Here is an 18,889-nt window from a genome sequence, read left to right on the forward strand (position 1 = left end):
TTAAAAATTTCACAAATTATTTTCCCTTATTCTGGATAATCATCCGATTATCTTCAAAATATAGAAAATCATGAGATTTTTTAAAAGTATTACGGAAAATCTACAACTGTTTTCAAATATTCTGAAAAATATACATATTAACTTTAAATATGGAAAATCGTGATTATTTTCAAATATTCTGGAGAATTTTAAGATTTTCTGGAAATTTGTTTTAGATTTTCTTCAAATATTCCTAAAAGATTTTTTTTTTTTTTACATTCTGGAAAATCTTTGGATTATTTTTATATAATCTAGAAAATGTTACATTTTCAGAAAATATTCGGATTTGAATTGAACAAGTTGAACAAAAACAACATTTCACCATTTTTAATTGTTCCAATGATTTATTTCCTCTTTTTTTACATTCATAGAAGTTACAGTTTTTATCATTAGTTAAAGATAAAAGACTACAGTTCCTACTTTTTAGATGATTTAAGACTATCGATCTAAAATCAGACGTTTGATCCCATCAGGTGCAGAAGCTGCAGAGGAGAATCCAGCAGCTCCTAATCCGCTTCAATCCAGCATATTAAACTGTAATCTGATGCAGGTTCTTCACGGAGAACAGGAGTGGTTCTAGAACCCTACCCTCCTTCAGGTTCTGGTTCTGTTCTGCTGATGATCCCTTGAATTAAACTAGGCTGACGCAGCTGCGGAGGCACTTTCATGATACGGGCTCCTTGTTTAGAACCTGGAGCTCGGTCCGCCGCCTCAGGCTTTTGTGTCCCGGCCGCCGGAGAGCGGTTCCGTTTCCGCCGCCACGGGGGTCAGCTCGGTGGGCTGCTCAGCCCCCCCCTCTGGCTGATTCCTGAAGTGGCGGACGACGACCACGACGGCGCAGACGAGGTAAACGGCGGTGAGGAAGGTGAAGTAAATGAAGTAGACCAGGAACTGCAAGAGAAAACAGGAAGTCAGCGTCCGTGGAGGAAAAGACGCCGCGATGAACTCTGTTTGGCTGGAAGGAAAAGACTCTGGACTCTAAACCGGTTCTGCTGCGATCCCCCTGAAGCCCCTCCCCTCCTGAAAGCCTGCTCTCTACAGCCTCGCCACTTTGTTTGTTTGTGAACTGGCGGGTTTCCTGAGCCTTTGTGTCCTCAGCTGTGAGGAGGGAAAACATTTGATCAGGCAGAGACTCTGTGTCCTGGAAACGGTTCCAGGACCACCGGCTGATCGGCAGAAACAGTTCTGTGAGATGGTTCTGATGTGGGTTTCTGTAGACCCCCTAAAGCTGATGTGTGTGTGTGTCACCTGAGCGTGCACGTCCAAACCCAGGCCCTTCTTGTCTGAGAAGATCAGGTTGATGATGCTGGTCAGGATGGTTCCCAGGAAGGTGTTGATGCCGAACACCAGCGCGCACAGCTCCTTGGTGAGCGACGAGGCGATCTGGAACCTGGCGGCACAACACAAACCCTCAGAGCTTCGGCGGCGGCGGGTCGGCACCGGGACGGCGGGGACGGAGGCGCTCACGTGGCGATGGGAACCAGGAACTGGTAGAAGCCTCTGAAGAGCACGTAGGAGACGTAGCACACCCAGATGTTGTCCGTGTAGCCCATGACGAAGAGCAGCGCCGCCTGCACGGCGGTGATGATCCCGATGACCAGCTCCGACCACACGCTCCAGCGGATCTTCACGAAGCCCGCCGTGAAGGACGCCACGGCGCCTGTGGGGGGGAGAAGCCGTCAGAGTGGGTGGAGTTTCCACGGATGACGCTCTGAGACCATCATTTTTCTGATTCTGACGTTATCCGCCTAAAATACAAAGACAAGCTTTAAAAAAGATATGCTTTAAATGTGAGGTATGTTAGGGAGAATCGGCAAAGAATCAGAAAACTCCAATCAAGTCAAACATCTACCAGAAGAAAACGTAAAAAAACAAAAGTATTTTCTAAAAAATGAGTCTCAGAAACGCTTTAGCATACGGCGTTCACACCGGACCGTCGCTGACACCAGTACAGGATCCTGCAGCCGGAAGAGTCCGGCTGTGAATCTTTGTCTTTCCCAGCTCTGTTCCAATATTCATTTTCAAACGGTTGTTTTTTTGTGAATTGAAAAATGATGTGACATCACCACCAAATCGGAGTCCCTGATTGGTCAAAGTTCTACTAGTTTAACTATTTGGACTTTTGTACTCAAAAGCCCAAAACTTTTGAGTCTCAAAAATTCGCGCAGCAACACGTCAACACGAGTTTTAAACATTGAAGTCCTACACGCGTGTTTCAAGTAGACTTTATCCTACTCGAGTGAACGTTTCCGAGGGCGCTGTAAACGTAGCTTTGCACCAACATCCTGGTTCCTGAGGTCCAGATCCACCGACGTGTTGAAACCTCACCCAGCGTTGTTGCTAAACTACCCATAAATCTACCAGCTGACCACGAACCCTCATCACGCCATCGTCCGTGCACAGAGATGGGGAAATGTCTTTCCTCCTGCCCCAGCAAAAACAAAGCCAATTCAGTCGCCATTCTTCCACGATGCGGGCGCCGACATTAGGAGCCAGATGACGGTGATTGGTCTGTATCAGTTTCTAGGGCAACTACTGTTGGCTTGTTCAAAGTCCACACGCCTTCTACTGCAACCGGCTCAACATTCAAGGTGGGGGGCCAGCGGACACCCCATGCAGTTACTGAGGCGTCTGATTGGTCCGTTTAGAACGTGCATAACTTGCAGCAAAGAAAAGAGACTAAGAAAAATAAGAGGATTGTCAAGAAAATGTTAAAAAGGTATCAGATCCAAAACGGTTCTTCTGACCAATAGACTGAGGAACAGCTGTTTGTGTCTCTATAGACGTCTATAGGAGTTTGGCTTCTTGAAGCCACTTCCTGTTTGGAACGTCAGGGGGCGGGGTCACTCAGTCCAGTTTGTATTTACAGTCAGTGGATCACACCGGACTCTGAAAAGCACATTCAACCAGTGACTCCTCTATTCACGCATCCCTACGTTTTGGGTCTTACATACCAAACCGGCGGTCACTGAACGCACATTTTAAAGTTAAATACGTTGAACTCTGACCCATTTAGGACTCACGTTTGGCAGTCACGCTTGGATTCATTTGAAGTCACGGACGTACCAAACGCTTGAAAATTGATCATGGAGGAGAACTGAATAATAGCGGTTTGTGTCTTGAGTCTCATTAATCGGAATAGAGCTGAGAAAGCAACAGTCTGGAGCGACATGCACCAGATTGACACGCTGGTAGGTCCATGCGGTGGTATCGGGTGGCGACAGTCCAGTGTGAACATGGTGAGCTAAAGGCGCTCAGGAACCCGTGTTTATGGGGTTCTTGTTGGCGGCGTGCATGTCGGTGTGTAGGTGGCGTCAATGGCGTTCCTCACTCAGCAGCGTAGACGCGGCCTCCACGCCCCCGTTGTAGACGTGCTTGTTCTCGGTGGCGGCGTAGACCTTGTTCCACAGGATGTGGACGTAGAACAGCACCAGGTAGTATCCCGTGGAGTTGAAGACCCACCACAGAGACCACAGCCTCATCCGGGGCTTCTTCACCACGTTCTTCACCTCCAGCAGCATCTGCACAAACACCGACTCCTTCCAGGCCGGGGCGGGGGACGCCGCCCCCGGCGCCGGCTTCATCCGGTCCAGCTCTGACTTAGACGCCGCCGGCCGCTCCCCGCCTGCAGTCCGATTGAAGAACAAGGAGCGCTTGGGCCACGGCAGGAAGACGGAGAGGAGCAAACCGAAGCCGACGAAGCCCAGGGAGACGTAGCTGAGGGTGGAGTAGGAGACGTTCCCCAGAGACATGCACAGCTGGCCCAGGACGGAGCTGGTGAAGACGCCGAACAGCACTGAGGAGCGCGAGTAGCTGGCCACGCGCTGGTACAGGTCCGGGCTGACCAGGGAGAAGATGTAGGAGGAGTAGGCCACCCGGCACGCCATGGTGATTCCGTAGAAGAACTCCATGAGCTGCATGTGCAGCAGCTGGTCCCCCAGCAGCATGATCAGCCAGATGACCACCTGACTCAGCGCCTGCAGGATCAGGACCGGCTTGTAGCGCAGCAGGTCCGTCAGCAGGAAGGTCGGCACCAGCACCGCCATGTAGGAGTAGGTCAGCACCGGCATGATCTCGTTGGTCACCTGGAGAGCACCGAAGGGTTAACCAAAAGAAAAAGAAACCCAGATCTGGAGCTGGGCCTCCTCTCCACGGCAGGCCGGACAAAGAAAGCGGCGACATCTCTAACGGTTCAGGGACGGTTCTGTCCCGGACAGGTCAAGGTTCTGCCTGCATGACCCGCTCTCGGGTCACGGTCAGCAGCAGGCAAACAAACGGACCACATCTCCACCTCATGAGTCCGCCTCGCTGACCCACTTTGGAAGGAATGTGAACTTTAGCCACAGTGAGGAGGAGGATCATGGGAGCTGTACGTTCTGTTAATGAGTCCTAAAGCAGGAGAACGCCGTGGAGGAGCGTCCTCCGCCTGCTGCCGCTCACCCACCTGCTCTCTGGTGAAGTTCTTCTCGGGGCTCAGCAGGTTGGGGGTGATGAAGGCCTCGCCGGGCTTCAGCGCCGTCATGAAGCCGTAGAAGCACAGGAAGAACACCGACAGCTTCCACGGTCTGGCCTTCTCGCCGTTCTCAGAGGGTTCCTCCTGGTGGGGCGGCGGTGGCGCCTCGGCCCCCCCATCCTCCTCCACCACGGCGTCCTTCTTCAGATCCATGTCCTTCTCCGATCCCAAGCCGCCACCACCGCTGCGGAGCGGACGGGCTCTGCTGTGACAGATCACCATCAGAGCCTTTATTTTGAAAAGCACAGGCACGCCGCCAGCGCCTTTATTTTGAAAAGCACAGGCACGCCGCCAGCGCCTTTATTTTGAAAAGCACAACACCTTCAGCGAAGAGCAGCAGACGGGTCCATGTCCAGGTGAGGGCGGTTCCGATGTGACCTTTGACCCGCTTCTTCACAACGTGGCACGCGCCGCCAGCAGCGAAGACCGGAACCGTTAAGTCCAGCTGTTCTGAAGCATCAGGAGCGCGCGCGCGCCTTTACGCATCAACGCCAGCCCAGACAGGTTCTACAGAAACCCAGAATCATCAGAACCGAACCGGCATTCAAAACAGACAAACAGCGGGTTTCTGACTACAAAAGGTCATAAAACAACATCAGATCTGATTTAGTTTCATATTTATATAAAAATTCACTCCTTTATGTCCACGAAACAACGACTAAACTTCAAAATAAAAGCATTGTTACGCTTAACGCACGCGGTTCTGTCAGAATCGGAACAAACCCAGAGAGAACGTCCACAGCAGAACACGAACGGGTCACGCGGGCGCCACGCACGCGATCCCTGCTCCTGCCTTATTGCGACACAGCTCGTTAGCAGCGAGTCCCCTAAAACAAGGTTCACATGAAAATCTTTTTTTTAAGGCGGGCTAACAGTACAGGGGGAAAAACGGATTCCTGCACGACGTCACATCACGTGATGTGTTACGAAATGAGCAAACTGTCCGATAAAAACGTCCGACTGCGATCGGAGGACCGAAACTGTTGAGTAAGTGCGAAAAACCAGTTAAAAAGTGTCTGTAGTCCACGACATGAAGCTCCTCGCGCCGAAGAATAGATCATCCCACCGCAGTGGCTGTTGGGAATTGTAGTTAAGTTAAGAAACTGAATTCAAAAACAACTTTTACAAGCATTTTTAGAAGTTTTTGACTTATTGCTTCTGTAAAAACGCTTAAAACTCACGTATGAATTAATATTCAATAAGATAATTTAAGGGAAACGCAGTATTTTAAGTGATGAAGCAAAATATAACAGATGTGACAAAAGGACACTGTTAAATCAATTATTCCTAATCAAATTAATTGAGTTTATTTCTTTAAAACACATGTTTAAAAAATGTACAAACCATTAAAACCAACTAAACAATAATAAAGTATTTATTACAGATTTATTCTTTATCAAAAAAAAAAGGCAAAATGTTGTTCTTGTTCAACAAAAGCTTCAATTATAAATAACCACGACTGTCTTCGTTATAATTTTACACGTTAGGGAAGATTTACTGTGCAGCAACATAATAGGTTCTTTATCCATCAATGTTTTAAAAAAACAGCAGAAATTGAAAAATTTGACAATTGAAAATTGTACCAATTATTTATTCATATATCCAGGAATACATGAACATTTCTCTGCATTTTACGGTAAAAAAAATTAACAGACATATACATTCATAGACAAAACAAACACAGTTTTTTTCACAGAAAGTATAAAAGCAATGGAAACAAAACTCCCAACAGGTTTTAAAAAGTGGATGTGACTGGCATGCAAAGGGTTAACTGCTGCAGTACCGCAGCGCACCCAGCAGATGGCAGCAGAGCTCCCCAAGCAGAAAAAAGGCAGCTTGGAACAAAAAAAGGAAATGAAGATCATGAAATGATTACTTAAACTGATTCCTACTTATCGTTGAAAATCAGTTCGAACTGGAATGGGGTTTCTCAGAGAACCGTTCCAGCTCCCTCTGAAGTCTGGGAGGTTGACCTGCTGACCCTCGACGCAGACATCTTGTCACGTCTGAACTTCCTCTGGAGGAGAAGATTCATTTTGGTCCTGAACTTCCTCCCCACGAAAGCGTAGAGGAAAGGGTTGATGCAGCTGTGCAGCAGAGCCAGACTGTTGGTTACGCCTAGGGCCACGTTCACCGCGCCCCTCACGCCGCAGCCTGGCGCCATCAGCTCCGCCCTCAGCAAAGTGTCCACCATCAGAGTGATGTGGTAGGGCGTCCAGCACAGGAGGAAGGCGACCACCACCGCCATGATCACCCTCATGGCCCGGTGCTTCTGGAAACCGCGAGTGTGCAGCAGCTTGGCGACGGTGACGCCGTAGCAGGCGACCATGACGACCAGTGGGAGCACAAAGCCAAAGACGTGCCGGAGTACGCGTGTGGCGAGCCTCCACGCCGTGGGGCGGCCGACGTGGAAGCTCTCGGTGCAAAGCCACGTCTCAGACCCATCTTTGAGCGTGACGGCGATGGTGGCGTTGAACAGAGCCGGCAGGGCGAGGGCCCAGCCCACCGCCCAGACCACTGCACACAGCAGCCGGCTGCACGACCCGCGCCGGCTCTGCTGCAACCCCCTGGTGTGCACGATGGCGAGGTAACGGTCGACGCTAATGCACGCCAGGAAGATGATGCTGGTGTAGAAGTTGGCCTCCATGATGAGGTTCAGGAACTTGCACAGGAAGTCCCCGAATATCCATCCGCGGACGAAGGCCACGGCGAAGAAGGGCAGCGTCAGAGCCAGCAGCCCGTCGGCCGCCGTCAGGTGGAACAAGTACACGTCCGACGGCGTCAGAGCCCGCTGGTTGGTGCCGATCACCCACCCCACCAGCAGGTTCCCGGGGATCGCCAGGGCGGAGGTGGCCACGAGGAGGACGCTGAGCACCAGACTCACCGCCGGTCCCAGAGACACCAGCAAACACGGCTGCGTGTTCAGGTCAGGGAGGTCGGTGTCGTTCTCAAAGTAGTCACTGTCGAGGGTGAAGGTGACGGACGACATGGTGCCGGACGGAGCTGGGGAGGGAAAACGGGTGGCGTTCAATTTATAATCCACAAATCTTAAAGCTTCCTAACGAGGCTTGAGGAGTTCAGGGGTGATAGATTGAAATCTCTAGGAGGAAAAGTCAAGATGGCAGCCTCTTCCTGGGGTCAAAGGTCACGCTGCTAGAAGAGGGTTTCTGTTCCAGCAGACCTTAACCTAAGGACCAGAGGATTCTGGGAGCATCATGAACTAAAGGCAGTTCTGATAGAATAATAATTCTGTTGAGACTTTCATGAAGCAATAAGAGAAGTCCTCAAATGGATCCTGAAGCGGACTGGGAACAGACGTTTCTAAATGTAACCGGATGGAGGACTCGATCTGATCTGAGACTTCGGTCTCTACTAAGGGTTCTGGATGTGGATGATCACAGAGAGCACACTGGTCAAGGCTGTGTATCCTCCCAAGCACTGACAGACCAGAGGATGACCTTTCTCTGTTCCTTCTTTAGTCTGGGTTTGGATTTACAGTCCAGCACATGTAGGTGGTTGTGTGTGTGGTTCTAAAACAGAAAAAAGAAAACCATCCATCCATCCATCCATCCATCCATCCATCCATCCATCCATCCATCCATCCATCCATCTGTCCATCCATCCATCCATCCATCCATCCATCCATCCATCCATCCATCCATCTGTCCATCCATCCATCCATCTGTCCATCCATCCATCCATCCATCCATCCATCCATCTGTCCATCCATCCATCCATCTGTCCATCCATCCATCCATCTGTCCATCCATCCATCCATCCATCCATCCATCCATCCATCCATCCATCCATCTGTCCATCCATCCATCCATCTGTCCATCCATCCATCCATCCATCCATCCATCCATCTGTCCATCCATCCATCCATCTGTCCATCCATCCATCCATCCATCATCCATCCATCCATCCATCCATCCATCCATCCATCATCTATCCATCCATCCATCATCTATCCATCCATCCATCCATCCATCCATCCATCCATCCATCCATCTTCCTCCGCTTATCCAGAACCGGGTCGCGGGGGCAGCAGTCTAAGCAGAGACTTCCCTTACCCCAGCCACTTCCTCCAGCTCCTCTGGGGGGACCCCGAGGCGTTCCCAGGCCAGCCGAGAGACGTAGTCTCTCCAGCGTGTCCTGGGTCTTCCCCGGGGCCTCCGCCTAGTGGGACATGCCCGGAACACCTCTCCAGGGAGGCGTCCAGGAGGCATCCGGACTAGATGCCCGAGCCACCTCAGCTGGCTCCTTTCGATGTGGAGGAGAAGCGGTTCTACTCCGAGCTCTCCGTGGGTGGCCGGGCTTCTCCCCCGATCTCTAAGGGAGCGCCCAGCCCCCCATGGAGGAAGCTCATTTCAGCCGCTTGTATTCAGGACCTCGTTCTTTGGGTCATGACCCAGAACTCATGACCATAGGTGAGTACTGGAACAAAGATCGACCGGTAAATTGAGAGCTGATACAGCGACCGCATAACTACGGATGCCGCTCCGATCCACCTGTCAATCTCACGCTCCGGTCTTCCCTCACTCGTGAACAAGACCCCCAGATAATTAAACTCCTCCACCTGGGGGAGGGACACTCCCCCCCCACCCAGAGATAGCAAACTAATAAAGATACTAGAATAAAGAAAACAAACAATGCTGCCTATCATATCTGCACATTACAAACATTCCACAAACCTCTATAGCAATAATACTCAAAATATTATACAAAAAAACTTATGATTTTAACTGTAGTGACTAAAGAAATCCAATAAACTTCCTTAACTTATTGAGTGAGCAGAAAACATCCACAACAACAAACTAGCAGATTTCTCCCTAATACAAACACAATAAATGGGCTCACTGCTCTCATGGACGCACCTCAAGCTGCTAGAACAGAACTGCTCTGGAAATGTTGGTGCTCTTTTACTTCTGTTTACAGTTTCTAACTGTGTTCAGTCAAAAAAGGGCCGCGCCCTCTAGTGGTGAACGTCCGAACAACGCCTCAGTCCCCTCTTCAGGACTCCATCTGTGTTTTGTCTCCCAGCAGGAGGCGGACGGCGAATCTCACCTTCTGCGTCCACTACACCTTCAGGGAGGACCGGCGTCTCTTCAAAGTCCACGTCTCTGTGTTTCCGCTCACTTCCTGGACAGGTGACCCAACGTCTGCTCGCATTTCAACACGGGGGAGGCTGCGTCATCTCATCTTCTGGCTGAAATCTGTCACCGCTGGGGAGGGAAGGGGTTTCAAAACACCCCTGAGCATCATCGTCATCCTCGTAAACCGGTTTAGTTTCACCTGAATGGACGCAGGAGCCACAGTGGAGTCAGATATGACTAAAACGTAATGATAATTTGAAAAGCCACATTAGAAAAGATCAGTAAAAAACACATTTAACTGATTTTCTCTTAGAATAATGGATGATAACAAATTCCTGACAAGCTCTTTTCTTTCTCTATGATCGTCGTCTGTACGGTGACATCGATTCACAGGGGGGATCTGCAGATCCTGTTGTGCAAACGGAGATGTGAAGAAAAGTCTTTCTCAAATTGTCGTTTGGGCTTCATTCAGGAAGTGAGGAAATGTTTTCTAAGCGGTTTTTCAGTACAGAACAGAGAACTGGTCAGCAGGAGGATCTCCATCATCCATAGACTGATGGATCTTCTTCTAGTGATGTCCATAAATCGTTTTTTCATCGGTATGTTTAACGCATTCACAGAAAAACAGGCTGAGAGCTGAGGAATCTAGCAGCAGAAAGCTGTTACCATGACAACGCACCCTCTGCTAGGATGGAAGTTTCCGTTTCCTCTGACCCGTTTTGGTTTGGTGGACTCTCTGAACCTTTGTCACATTTATTCATTGAACCTTCATGTTTCTCCTGCAGGGTTTCTGTGCCCCTGCAGTTGGATTATCGGGTAACTCTGCCTGAAAAGTTCCTTCAGAACCAACGAATGGACTCAGCGGGAGGAGAAGGACTGCAGGACTCGTTAAAGTTCTGATCTACAACGCTCACAAAGTGCAGCAGAACCTCTGAACAGGGAAGATGTTTGAACGGAGACGGCTGGCGGAGGACGGCTTCTTCTCTTTAGGAGACATGAAGGAGCTTCGGAGGCAGATGGTCAACGTCACCAGAAGGTCCAGAAGCATTAAGAGAACACGTCCACTCTGACCAAAGCCGTGTGGTATGAACGGAAAGATCTGCTGGTTCGGCTCATTCAGACGGTCAATTTTTCAGTTCACCACAAGGGGTCAGCAATGAGTCACAGAAATTAAACATGTAGAACATTTACAAAATGAAAACCTAATTTTGTGACAGGTTCACTGCCACCAAAATTACATAAGATTTGTATGTACACATGTAAAATCTTGTCATTTAAAAAAAATAACAATATAAAGAACCTTAAACCGTTAACCTTCATTTTTAACATCTTACTCATGTTGTACTAAAACTACAAGTTTTTGAACTGGGCGTTCAAGAAAAGACACTTGCTTCAAGCGTTCACCCTTTTCTCCCAAAGCTCACCGTATCCCAGTCAGAGAATCTAGAGAACCTCTCGGGAAAACTGTCCCTCTGCTGTGCTTGTGTTTTTAGAACTTTTACCTCAGGGTCACCTAAAAGCTCTGGAGAATGCTGTTTCATGACAAATGTTTGTTCCCATAGAGAATTAGGCCCAGTGATCCAGTTTGATTCAGTAAGCTCTGCCACCTTGAGTCCTCTAGATGCATGATCTGCTGGATTTTGGTCTGTCTCAGTGTAAAACCACTGGTTTGGATCTGTGAGGCTTCTGATTTTCTGCACTCGATTGGCAACAAAAGCATGAAAGCGACGCGCTTCATTTTTTATGTACCCTAGTACCACCTGGGAATCTGTCCAGAAAAATTCTTCTGTTCGGAGAAGATGACTTACTCCTGCAGAAACTGCAGCAGCTGTCAGTTCCAGACATGGTATAGTCACTACTCTTGTGGGCGCTACTCTTGCCTTTGCCATAACCAGGGCACAGTGTACTTTGTCACTTGACACAACCCTTACATATGAACACTGCCCGTAGCCGCTACTGCTGGCATCTGAGAAATGATGCAACTCTATTTTCTGGATTGCACCAATGTTTTCAGGGATGAGACATCTTTTTATTTGAACCTTTAGAAAGTTTTCCAGATCCTCAAGCCATGCTTTCCATTTGGTCTCCAATGCAGGTGGGAGGGGTTCATCCCATCCAACTCCACGTTTACACATTTCTTGTAGAACTTGCTTTCCAGTCAGTATGAAGGGAGAAAGAAATCCTAGTGGATCAGACACAATTGCGATTCCTCTCCGTGTATTTTGCTTTTCTTTGAGATTGACACTGAATGAAAACGTATCCATTTCCACATTCTATTTGACTCTGAGAACACTTTGCATTGGAAGTTCAGAGTAGTTCAGACTTACGTCTTTGTCATTACAAGCACGCTCAGACACTGGTATGGCATCCAGGACCTCTTTCTTGTTGCACATGAATTTGTGTAAGCGCAACTTTCCTTTTTTACAAATTTCTTGTGCTTCACTGACTAGCTGTTTTGCCTTTTGGATTGAATCAAGACTGATGAGACCGTCATCCACATGGAAGTTTTTGTGAATAAAGCTGGCTGCTTCGGGGTATTCCTTCTCGTGTTCTTGAGCAAGAAACTTCAGTCCATAGTTTGCACATGCTGGCGAAGATGACGCTCCAAAAATATGAACTCGCATGCAATGGTCTTTGGGTTCACTATCAATATTTCCATCCTGCCACCACATAAATCTTAGGAAGTCTCTGTCTTTGGGGCAAACATGAAAACGATGAAACATCTTCTCCACATCACAACTGATTGCAACTTGGTGTTGGCGGAATCTGCAAAGAACTCCTATGAGAGTATTAGATTCACTGGCCATGAATCTCACATAGTCTTCTTTGTATTTTGGATTTCTTTGCATCTTTCCTTTTAGATGTTTCAAGCGCAGTTTTGCAAGCTGTTTATTGTTTGGAAGTTGATGGCGCTCTTTGAAAGGTAGAGGCATTTCCAAATGGTCTTCGCTGTTGTAGTGAATGTTTTCATTCAGGAAGTGCAGAAACTGGAAGTCTTCCTGAGATGTTTCCTTCTGAAGGATTTGTGTCCATAAAATCTGTTTCCAACACTTTAATGACTGAAGCGGGTGTGATGCATGGCAGCTCTTTCACGTTAAGACGATGGCATGTTCCAGTAATATCCATAGCACTGGTCCAAGGCTTCATGGATCCCACTATACTCCATCCTAAGTCTGTTTTCACTGCAGAGGGGTCATGGTCGTTGCCTGGGATTACTTTTCTTGGTTTTAGAGCTCTTGCACAATCATAACCAATCAGAAGTGCTCTAGGACAATCCAACAGATTGGGTATTTCTTTTGGAATACTGTGCAAGTGAGGCCATGCTTCTGCTGTTTTACAAGTGGGTACACTGTTTTGTTCAAGCGGAATGTACTCACGAGCAGGGCCGGCCCTGGTCTTCTGGGGGCCCTAAGCGAAATTTAATTTGTGGGCCCTCTAACTGATCAGCAGCACCAAAAAACGCAACTGTTGTTGTAATATAAATGAGATATCTCTATTAATACATTTGTGAATTATGGTTGCTGCCAAATAATTGAATACAGTATATTGCCTGGATGTTGGATGCACATTAAGTGGTGCCAAACAAATTTTAAATGCAAAGAAAAAAAATCAATGACAAATGTATATAGATATATAGATATATATTTTTTAATGTATTATTAGGCAGTCAACAAATGACATTCACAAAACTCCAACTTATTACAAACAGCAACTTAATAGCAAATCAAATAACTATAAAACAATCCAAAGTAAAGAAAACAACAGCTCAATGAGGGGGAGTTTGGAAAGTCAGAGTCTTTATCAGTCTGAAAAGGACCTCTTTGCACCAAATCCATTCTTACTGGATCAGAGAGTGTGGTTGGCCATTCAGCTGGACCAACTGGATTTGAGGTAGGTGGAATTTTGGATCCAGTCGGCTCCTCTTCCATATACGCCTCTCTTGGAGCCTCTGGAACATAAGAGACAGAACTTCAATAAAAGCAAACAGTGAAAAGTCAAACAGTCAAATGTTTCCCTTTCAACAGTAGATGTGGTGACAGCAGTTTCTTCTGCAGCTAAAAAACAAGAATTATTATTATACAATAATCAATGATAAAGCTAATAAAATAACTTTAGCAGAATACTAATAATACTTTCTAAATAGGTCTAAATTGCCAACATTTTGGATCAAATCTGCCTCTCAGTGCAAGACCAGTCAAGGACACAGCCAGCAGAGCAAACAACCTGCTGGCGCCGGAAAATCTAATCTAATCGGACCCCCCCCCCTGAGCTGAGACTCCTTGGCTCCAACCAAAACATAATTCGCTCTCAGAGTGTGAAAACCGCCGCTGTGCTGAAGGCCGATGCTGCTGCTCAACCCCCCCTCGACCTCGACATTCCTCGGAACTCACCCCCCGCCCCCGAGTGAGCACTCCTGGAGACGCGAGCGCCCGTGAGGAGCAGCTGCGACCGGAGTGTAACACAGGGGGGGGCCCCACCCCCCCTATCCAACCTTCCCAGTGATCCTTGTGTACTGCGTGGCCGTGAGAATATGTGCTTCTGTGTTCAGACGGTGTTTTTTTCTTGTATCTACACATTGTATCACAGTGTTGAGATACGACTTTTTTTGTCACCAATCACCCTACCCACCTATTGTAACCATCTTTACCCACCCTAAGAAAAATAGGTGCGCACTTGCTGCTGCTGCCTCAGTAAAACTCGAACTGTATGTGTATTTGTTGTATGTCTGATCTTGTTCGGGTTGCACTGGAACAATATCGTATGTCAGTGTAAAAGCTGTGCGTATGACAATAAAAGGATTCTGATTCTGATTTAGTGGCTCATTTAAAATCTGTGTGCAGGTTTTTCACAATTTCATGATCTTTTGATATATTTATGAGAGGTTTATTGTTTGATTGTATATTTGCATAAGGTCATATTTCATTAATTTAATTATGAACAGTTTGGAGCTCCATACTCTTCAGCTGCTGTTTATGAAAAAAGGGTTTATGCAGACACTGTTTTTTTATTACTTTACATGCTTTTAAAATGACCTGAGATGAAATCTTCAGTGAAGTCAGGAACATCTTGGGATGTGGACGCTGCACCTCCTCCAGTACTTTTGATGCTTTTTGAGAGCAGAAGAAGCTGTCGGCTGAGACGGAACTGTGCAAAACATCATCACTACGTAGAACCAAAACTGCAAAATACAAATAAGAAATAAATGTACCTACTTATAAATAATAAAACGTGAACACTAATTTGAGAATAAGTGGAAATATAAGCCTTTTATACACTTCTTTTTGTATTATTTTGTATGTTCATAATTTTAAAATTAGTACATTTATTGTTTGTCATTTATAGATGAGAACCTTTATTTCCTATGTATTTGGTAGTTTTTATTCTCCATATTTCATGCCAATGCAAGATTTATGACACACTCATTGTTGTAAAACTCAGACTACCTGACTACCTGTCTATAACAGATAAACAGCAGTTTTTATGCTGTAATTAACCGGAGAATGCAGAACGCACTAAATATGTGTTAGCAAAACAATGAAACAAAACGATAACGTGAGTTAAAACATTTTTCAGCCACCATATAGTTGTCATTATTTACTTTTCTTTACTTTCCCCCGTTTTAGAAGGTCATGTCCAACCTCATCTTGGAAACTTGGGTATCAAAATTATTTTCGAGTTTTCCATGGGAAATTACGACAAACGGGGTCGTTTATGTGCAAACTTCACCTCAGATCGCTTCGTATTTTACGTAAATTGCGCAGCTGCACAGAAATGCTGGATAATGTAAAAATAAAGCCCCAACATCCTCCAAACTTACCTTGTGATTGATGTTGAAGTTCTTTATCTTTTTTTAGCTCCTGGTGGTGGATAAAGTCTCAGAGGCATGACGTTTTCTTGTTGTCGCTTTGATCAGCGTGACAAAATGTGCTGTTTTTTTTTCTTTTCCCCAACTTTATTGAAACAAAATGCGCTCGTAAATGCACACCATGCCAGTCTCAGATGTAATTATGTTGACCAATCGTTGCTAAATGGTGTAACGTCATTATTTGGGTTGCCAAATTGGTTCATGTGTGCTGACAAGGGGGATCATTAAAGTGCAGGCAACTTTCTTTTGCACAACATTCAGAGCACACGTTGGTAAGGAAGTTCTATGAAATGGGTCGCCAGATTTGGGTCTTTTTTAATTTAATTTTTGTCGCCACTTCGGGGCCCTGCTGGTGACGGGGGCCCTACGCGGCTGCGTAATTCGCGTATAGGGAGGGCCGGCCATGCTCACGAGTATATGCGGGGGGTAGTTCTATGTACTCTTGTGAGTAGTACCCTCTTACTTTTAATCCAATTACTCGGAAACTTGGTCTGATTGAACCTTTGTCTGTCATTGTTGTAAGTTTTAACTTCACAGGTTCAGAGTCGGCTTTGAGCTTGTCCGAAATTTCTTTGTCAATGAATGTATTGCTGCTCTGTGTGTCTAGCAAAGCGTAAACCAAGGTCTCCTGTTCATTACCTTTTGTGCATGACAGCCAGACAGGAACAATCGTTGACGTGTGATCACTGTGGTCCACTTTCACATTGTTAGACACTGCTGATGCATTTTCCTCTGCCAGCTGCGTCTCACATTTGTCCACTTTAGGATGATCTTCATGAAGTGGAGTGGGATGGTTTTTCCTGCAAATATTACAGTTGGCTTTCTGGCGATTCAATCCGACTTTTGTTCCGAGCTGGAAAGGTGTCAGGATTTGATTTGGTACTCTGCACTGCACCACAGGTCCTTGAGTTTTTGATTGTCTTTGTTGTAATCAAGGCACTTGCTTTAACGCGTTTTTGCTCCTTGACTGGGTTCTCAAGTCCTTTTAATGCAAACAAAGATGAGACTGGATTTCATGCTATTTGCGCTTCTTTTGCCACAAACTCTGCAAACCCAACCAATCCAGGATGTTCTTTTTCCTCATCCAACGTTTTAGTCACATGTCTATTCCATCGAGCAGTCACCCAGTCAGGAAGTTTCAGGAGTATTTTTTGATTTTTCTCACAGTCATCTAAAATCTTGACACCCTGCACATAGGGCATTGCATTCTTACACGAAATGAGAAAATCACTGAACTCTCTCCATCTAAGCGACTCTTTCGACCCAATCTTTGGCCAGCTGCTAAGTTTTCCTCTGAATGCTCTCTGAATTACAAAAGGATGGCCATATCGCTTATTCAAGGCCCCCCAAGCCTGAACGTAGGCTTCCTCGTCACTGCGATAGAACGTTCCCTCCAACACACTAAGAGCTTCTCCACTTATGTATTTTTTCAAATACAACAGTCTATGTGCTGAACTTACACAACCACTTTCTATAAGAGCCGTGAAACATGTTCTCCACTCCACAAACTTGAGAGGATCTCCACTAAACACAAACGGTTCTGGAGCTGGAAGTCTTGTCATTGTCAGGGATTCCTTCAGTGCCTCAACTAGGGACACCTCACTATCTTTACCTGGGATCTGAATGTCACTAGTTTGGGGAACTGCAACTTTCTCGGAATCCTGAACATTTCTTGTGGCTGGAAAAGGAAGTGGAGCTGCACTCAGATGAACTTGAGGTTGCAAGGAACTGTGCCACTGTTCTAACGGCTGACTTAGTGAAGTGGCTTCTGCCTCAATGTCTCTTATTATAGCATTTGCCTTTGTTTCCTCTTCGACATACACACTATATTCTGCTTCGATTGCCTCAAGATCTCTGTGAATTTCCAACATTTTTAGCCTTTCTTGTTGAACAACAATCTCCCGTCTCTGCGAGGATATTTCAATTTCTCGATGAACTTCAGCCCTTTTTGCTGCTAAGTGTGCAGCAGCTTCTGCCCTTTTTGCTGTTACATGACTGCTTTGAGAACTTAAATCATGCTGACTCTTTTCTGCTGTTGATACGGTTGAGCCATATATCCACTTCGCATCCTGTCTTTGGAGTAACTTCTGAAGTGATTCTTTTACTGCTTCAGCGTCAAACTCCTTGTCTACGTCTGCATAACGCCTTTTCAACAGTAGAATGACTTCAGCAGAGACTGATGTACAACTGTCCATTTTCCTCCTAATGTCTTGAGGCGGTGCAGTGATTTCACGTATTGACTCATAATGATGTTTGACTTCACATTCAGACTGTTCAATCGAACGAATTCTCTCAACTAGCTCTGATTTGGAGCATTGCACTTCAAGTTTAGAACTTCTGCCTTGAGCTGCATGTAAGTTGACAAAAAGCTTTTCTCTCTCTTTATCAACTCATCTTTCTTCAACTCAAACATCCTTTCAGTCAAACGTTTCTCTCTTTCAGAACGTCTAACTTGCGGGTCAGCATGAGAACCTGGTTGTATTTCGATTTTGTGTATTTCCAGGTCTGCACAAATCTCTCCTATGCGTACCTCAATTTGTTCCTTTTCTGACTCATCAAGGTAAACACTGTTTAACTTTTCTTCCAGTTGAGCATTTTCAGACTGTAACGCATTAATTATTACCTCTAATTCTTAAGTTTCAGTAGTCATCATCAGAACAGTATTGACAAATCACTATCTTTAAATGTTCAACAATAACAAAATTCAAAAGGCATCAAGTAACACACTAATAACAAGTAACTTAGAACATCAATAACATTTTTCACTATAGCTGCTCCTTAAGTTCTTTGATATGATCAGGAAAAACACTGTACAAAATTACAAAATAATGAAACAATATTACTGTGTGCCCTCACATGGACAGTCAATTTTTCAGTTCACCACAAGGGGTCAGCAATGAGTCACAAAAATTTGAACATATGGAACATTTACAAAATTAAAACATATTTTGTGACAGCTACACTCTTATGGATAATTTTGAAGGACGATAAATAAATAACAAATTAAGAACATAAAGGGTTTTATTTCCTCATTATGCAATATTGTTTTTTTTTTAACAAAACATTTTACTTGATACATTTTTCCAACTTGAAGAGTAAAATACATGAAAAAATAAGTTATTTAAAGAAAAATAAACAGCAATGTTTTGACATATTGCTGTCATGATGTAGATATAAAACAAATTAAATAAATGTTTGAGTTCATAAGATCAACCCAGAGAAAATATCTGCTTCAACTCCTGCAGTGAAACCTGCGTCTATATCTGACGCCCGTGTTTCCATCTCTAACAGAGTTTGAAGCAAAAAGCCCCCCCCCGCCTCTCCACCTGCTTCTCCTCTCCACCTGTTCACCTGTTCATCACATCCTCTGCAGCT

The 18,889-nt window shown here is 45.8% G+C and overlaps 2 protein-coding genes and 1 long non-coding RNA gene across 6 annotated transcripts; 1 reads left to right on the top strand and 2 right to left on the bottom strand.

Annotated features, from left to right (window-relative positions):
- Nucleotides 1-363: 363 nt before the first annotated feature.
- On the bottom strand, nt 364-4,803 carry slc19a1 (solute carrier family 19 member 1). The gene is made up of 5 exons (XM_023949036.1): nt 4,484-4,803; nt 3,371-4,124; nt 1,507-1,699; nt 1,288-1,429; nt 364-930 (listed from the first exon to the last, which is right to left on the bottom strand). The coding sequence occupies exons 1-5, from the start codon at nt 4,772-4,774 to the stop codon at nt 751-753; spliced, it is 1,560 nt and encodes a 519-aa protein (XP_023804804.1). The 5' UTR covers nt 4,775-4,803; the 3' UTR covers nt 364-750.
- LOC110016517 lies at nt 4,796-14,460 on the top strand. 4 transcript variants are annotated; one of them, XR_002291833.2, is made up of 3 exons: nt 4,796-4,908; nt 9,599-9,702; nt 10,434-14,460. It is a non-coding gene; the product is annotated as an uncharacterized LOC110016517 (long non-coding RNA). The 4 variants fall into 4 exon arrangements; XR_002291834.2 differs by having other exon boundaries at nt 4,797-4,908; nt 9,596-9,702; XR_002872027.1 differs by lacking the exon at nt 4,796-4,908 and adding an exon at nt 5,427-5,539 and having other exon boundaries at nt 9,596-9,702.
- On the bottom strand, nt 6,162-9,721 carry LOC101170744 (C-X-C chemokine receptor type 1). Its single transcript, XM_004066744.3, has 2 exons — nt 9,620-9,721; nt 6,162-7,555 (listed from the first exon to the last, which is right to left on the bottom strand). Exon 2 carries the CDS (start codon nt 7,539-7,541, stop codon nt 6,483-6,485), a length of 1,059 nt encoding a protein of 352 aa, XP_004066792.1. The 5' UTR covers nt 7,542-7,555; nt 9,620-9,721; the 3' UTR covers nt 6,162-6,482.
- Nucleotides 14,461-18,889: the final 4,429 nt, after the last annotated feature.

Source organism: Oryzias latipes, chromosome 2 (assembly GCF_002234675.1).
Source record: "Oryzias latipes chromosome 2, ASM223467v1".
NCBI lineage: Eukaryota > Metazoa > Chordata > Actinopteri > Beloniformes > Adrianichthyidae > Oryzias > Oryzias latipes.

Coding starts and splice junctions, on each gene's coding strand:
- slc19a1 (XM_023949036.1), bottom strand. CDS start 4,774: ATGGTGATCTGTCACAGCAGAGCCCGTCCGCTCCGCAGCGGTGGTGGC. Junction 4,125..4,483: donor AGAACTTCACCAGAGAGCAG/GTGGGTGAGCGG, acceptor GGTGCTCTCCAG/GTGACCAACGAGATCATGCC. Junction 1,700..3,370: donor GGCCGCGTCTACGCTGCTGA/GTGAGGAACGCC, acceptor TCCCCCCCACAG/GCGCCGTGGCGTCCTTCACG.
- LOC101170744 (XM_004066744.3), bottom strand. CDS start 7,541: ATGTCGTCCGTCACCTTCACCCTCGACAGTGACTACTTTGAGAACGAC.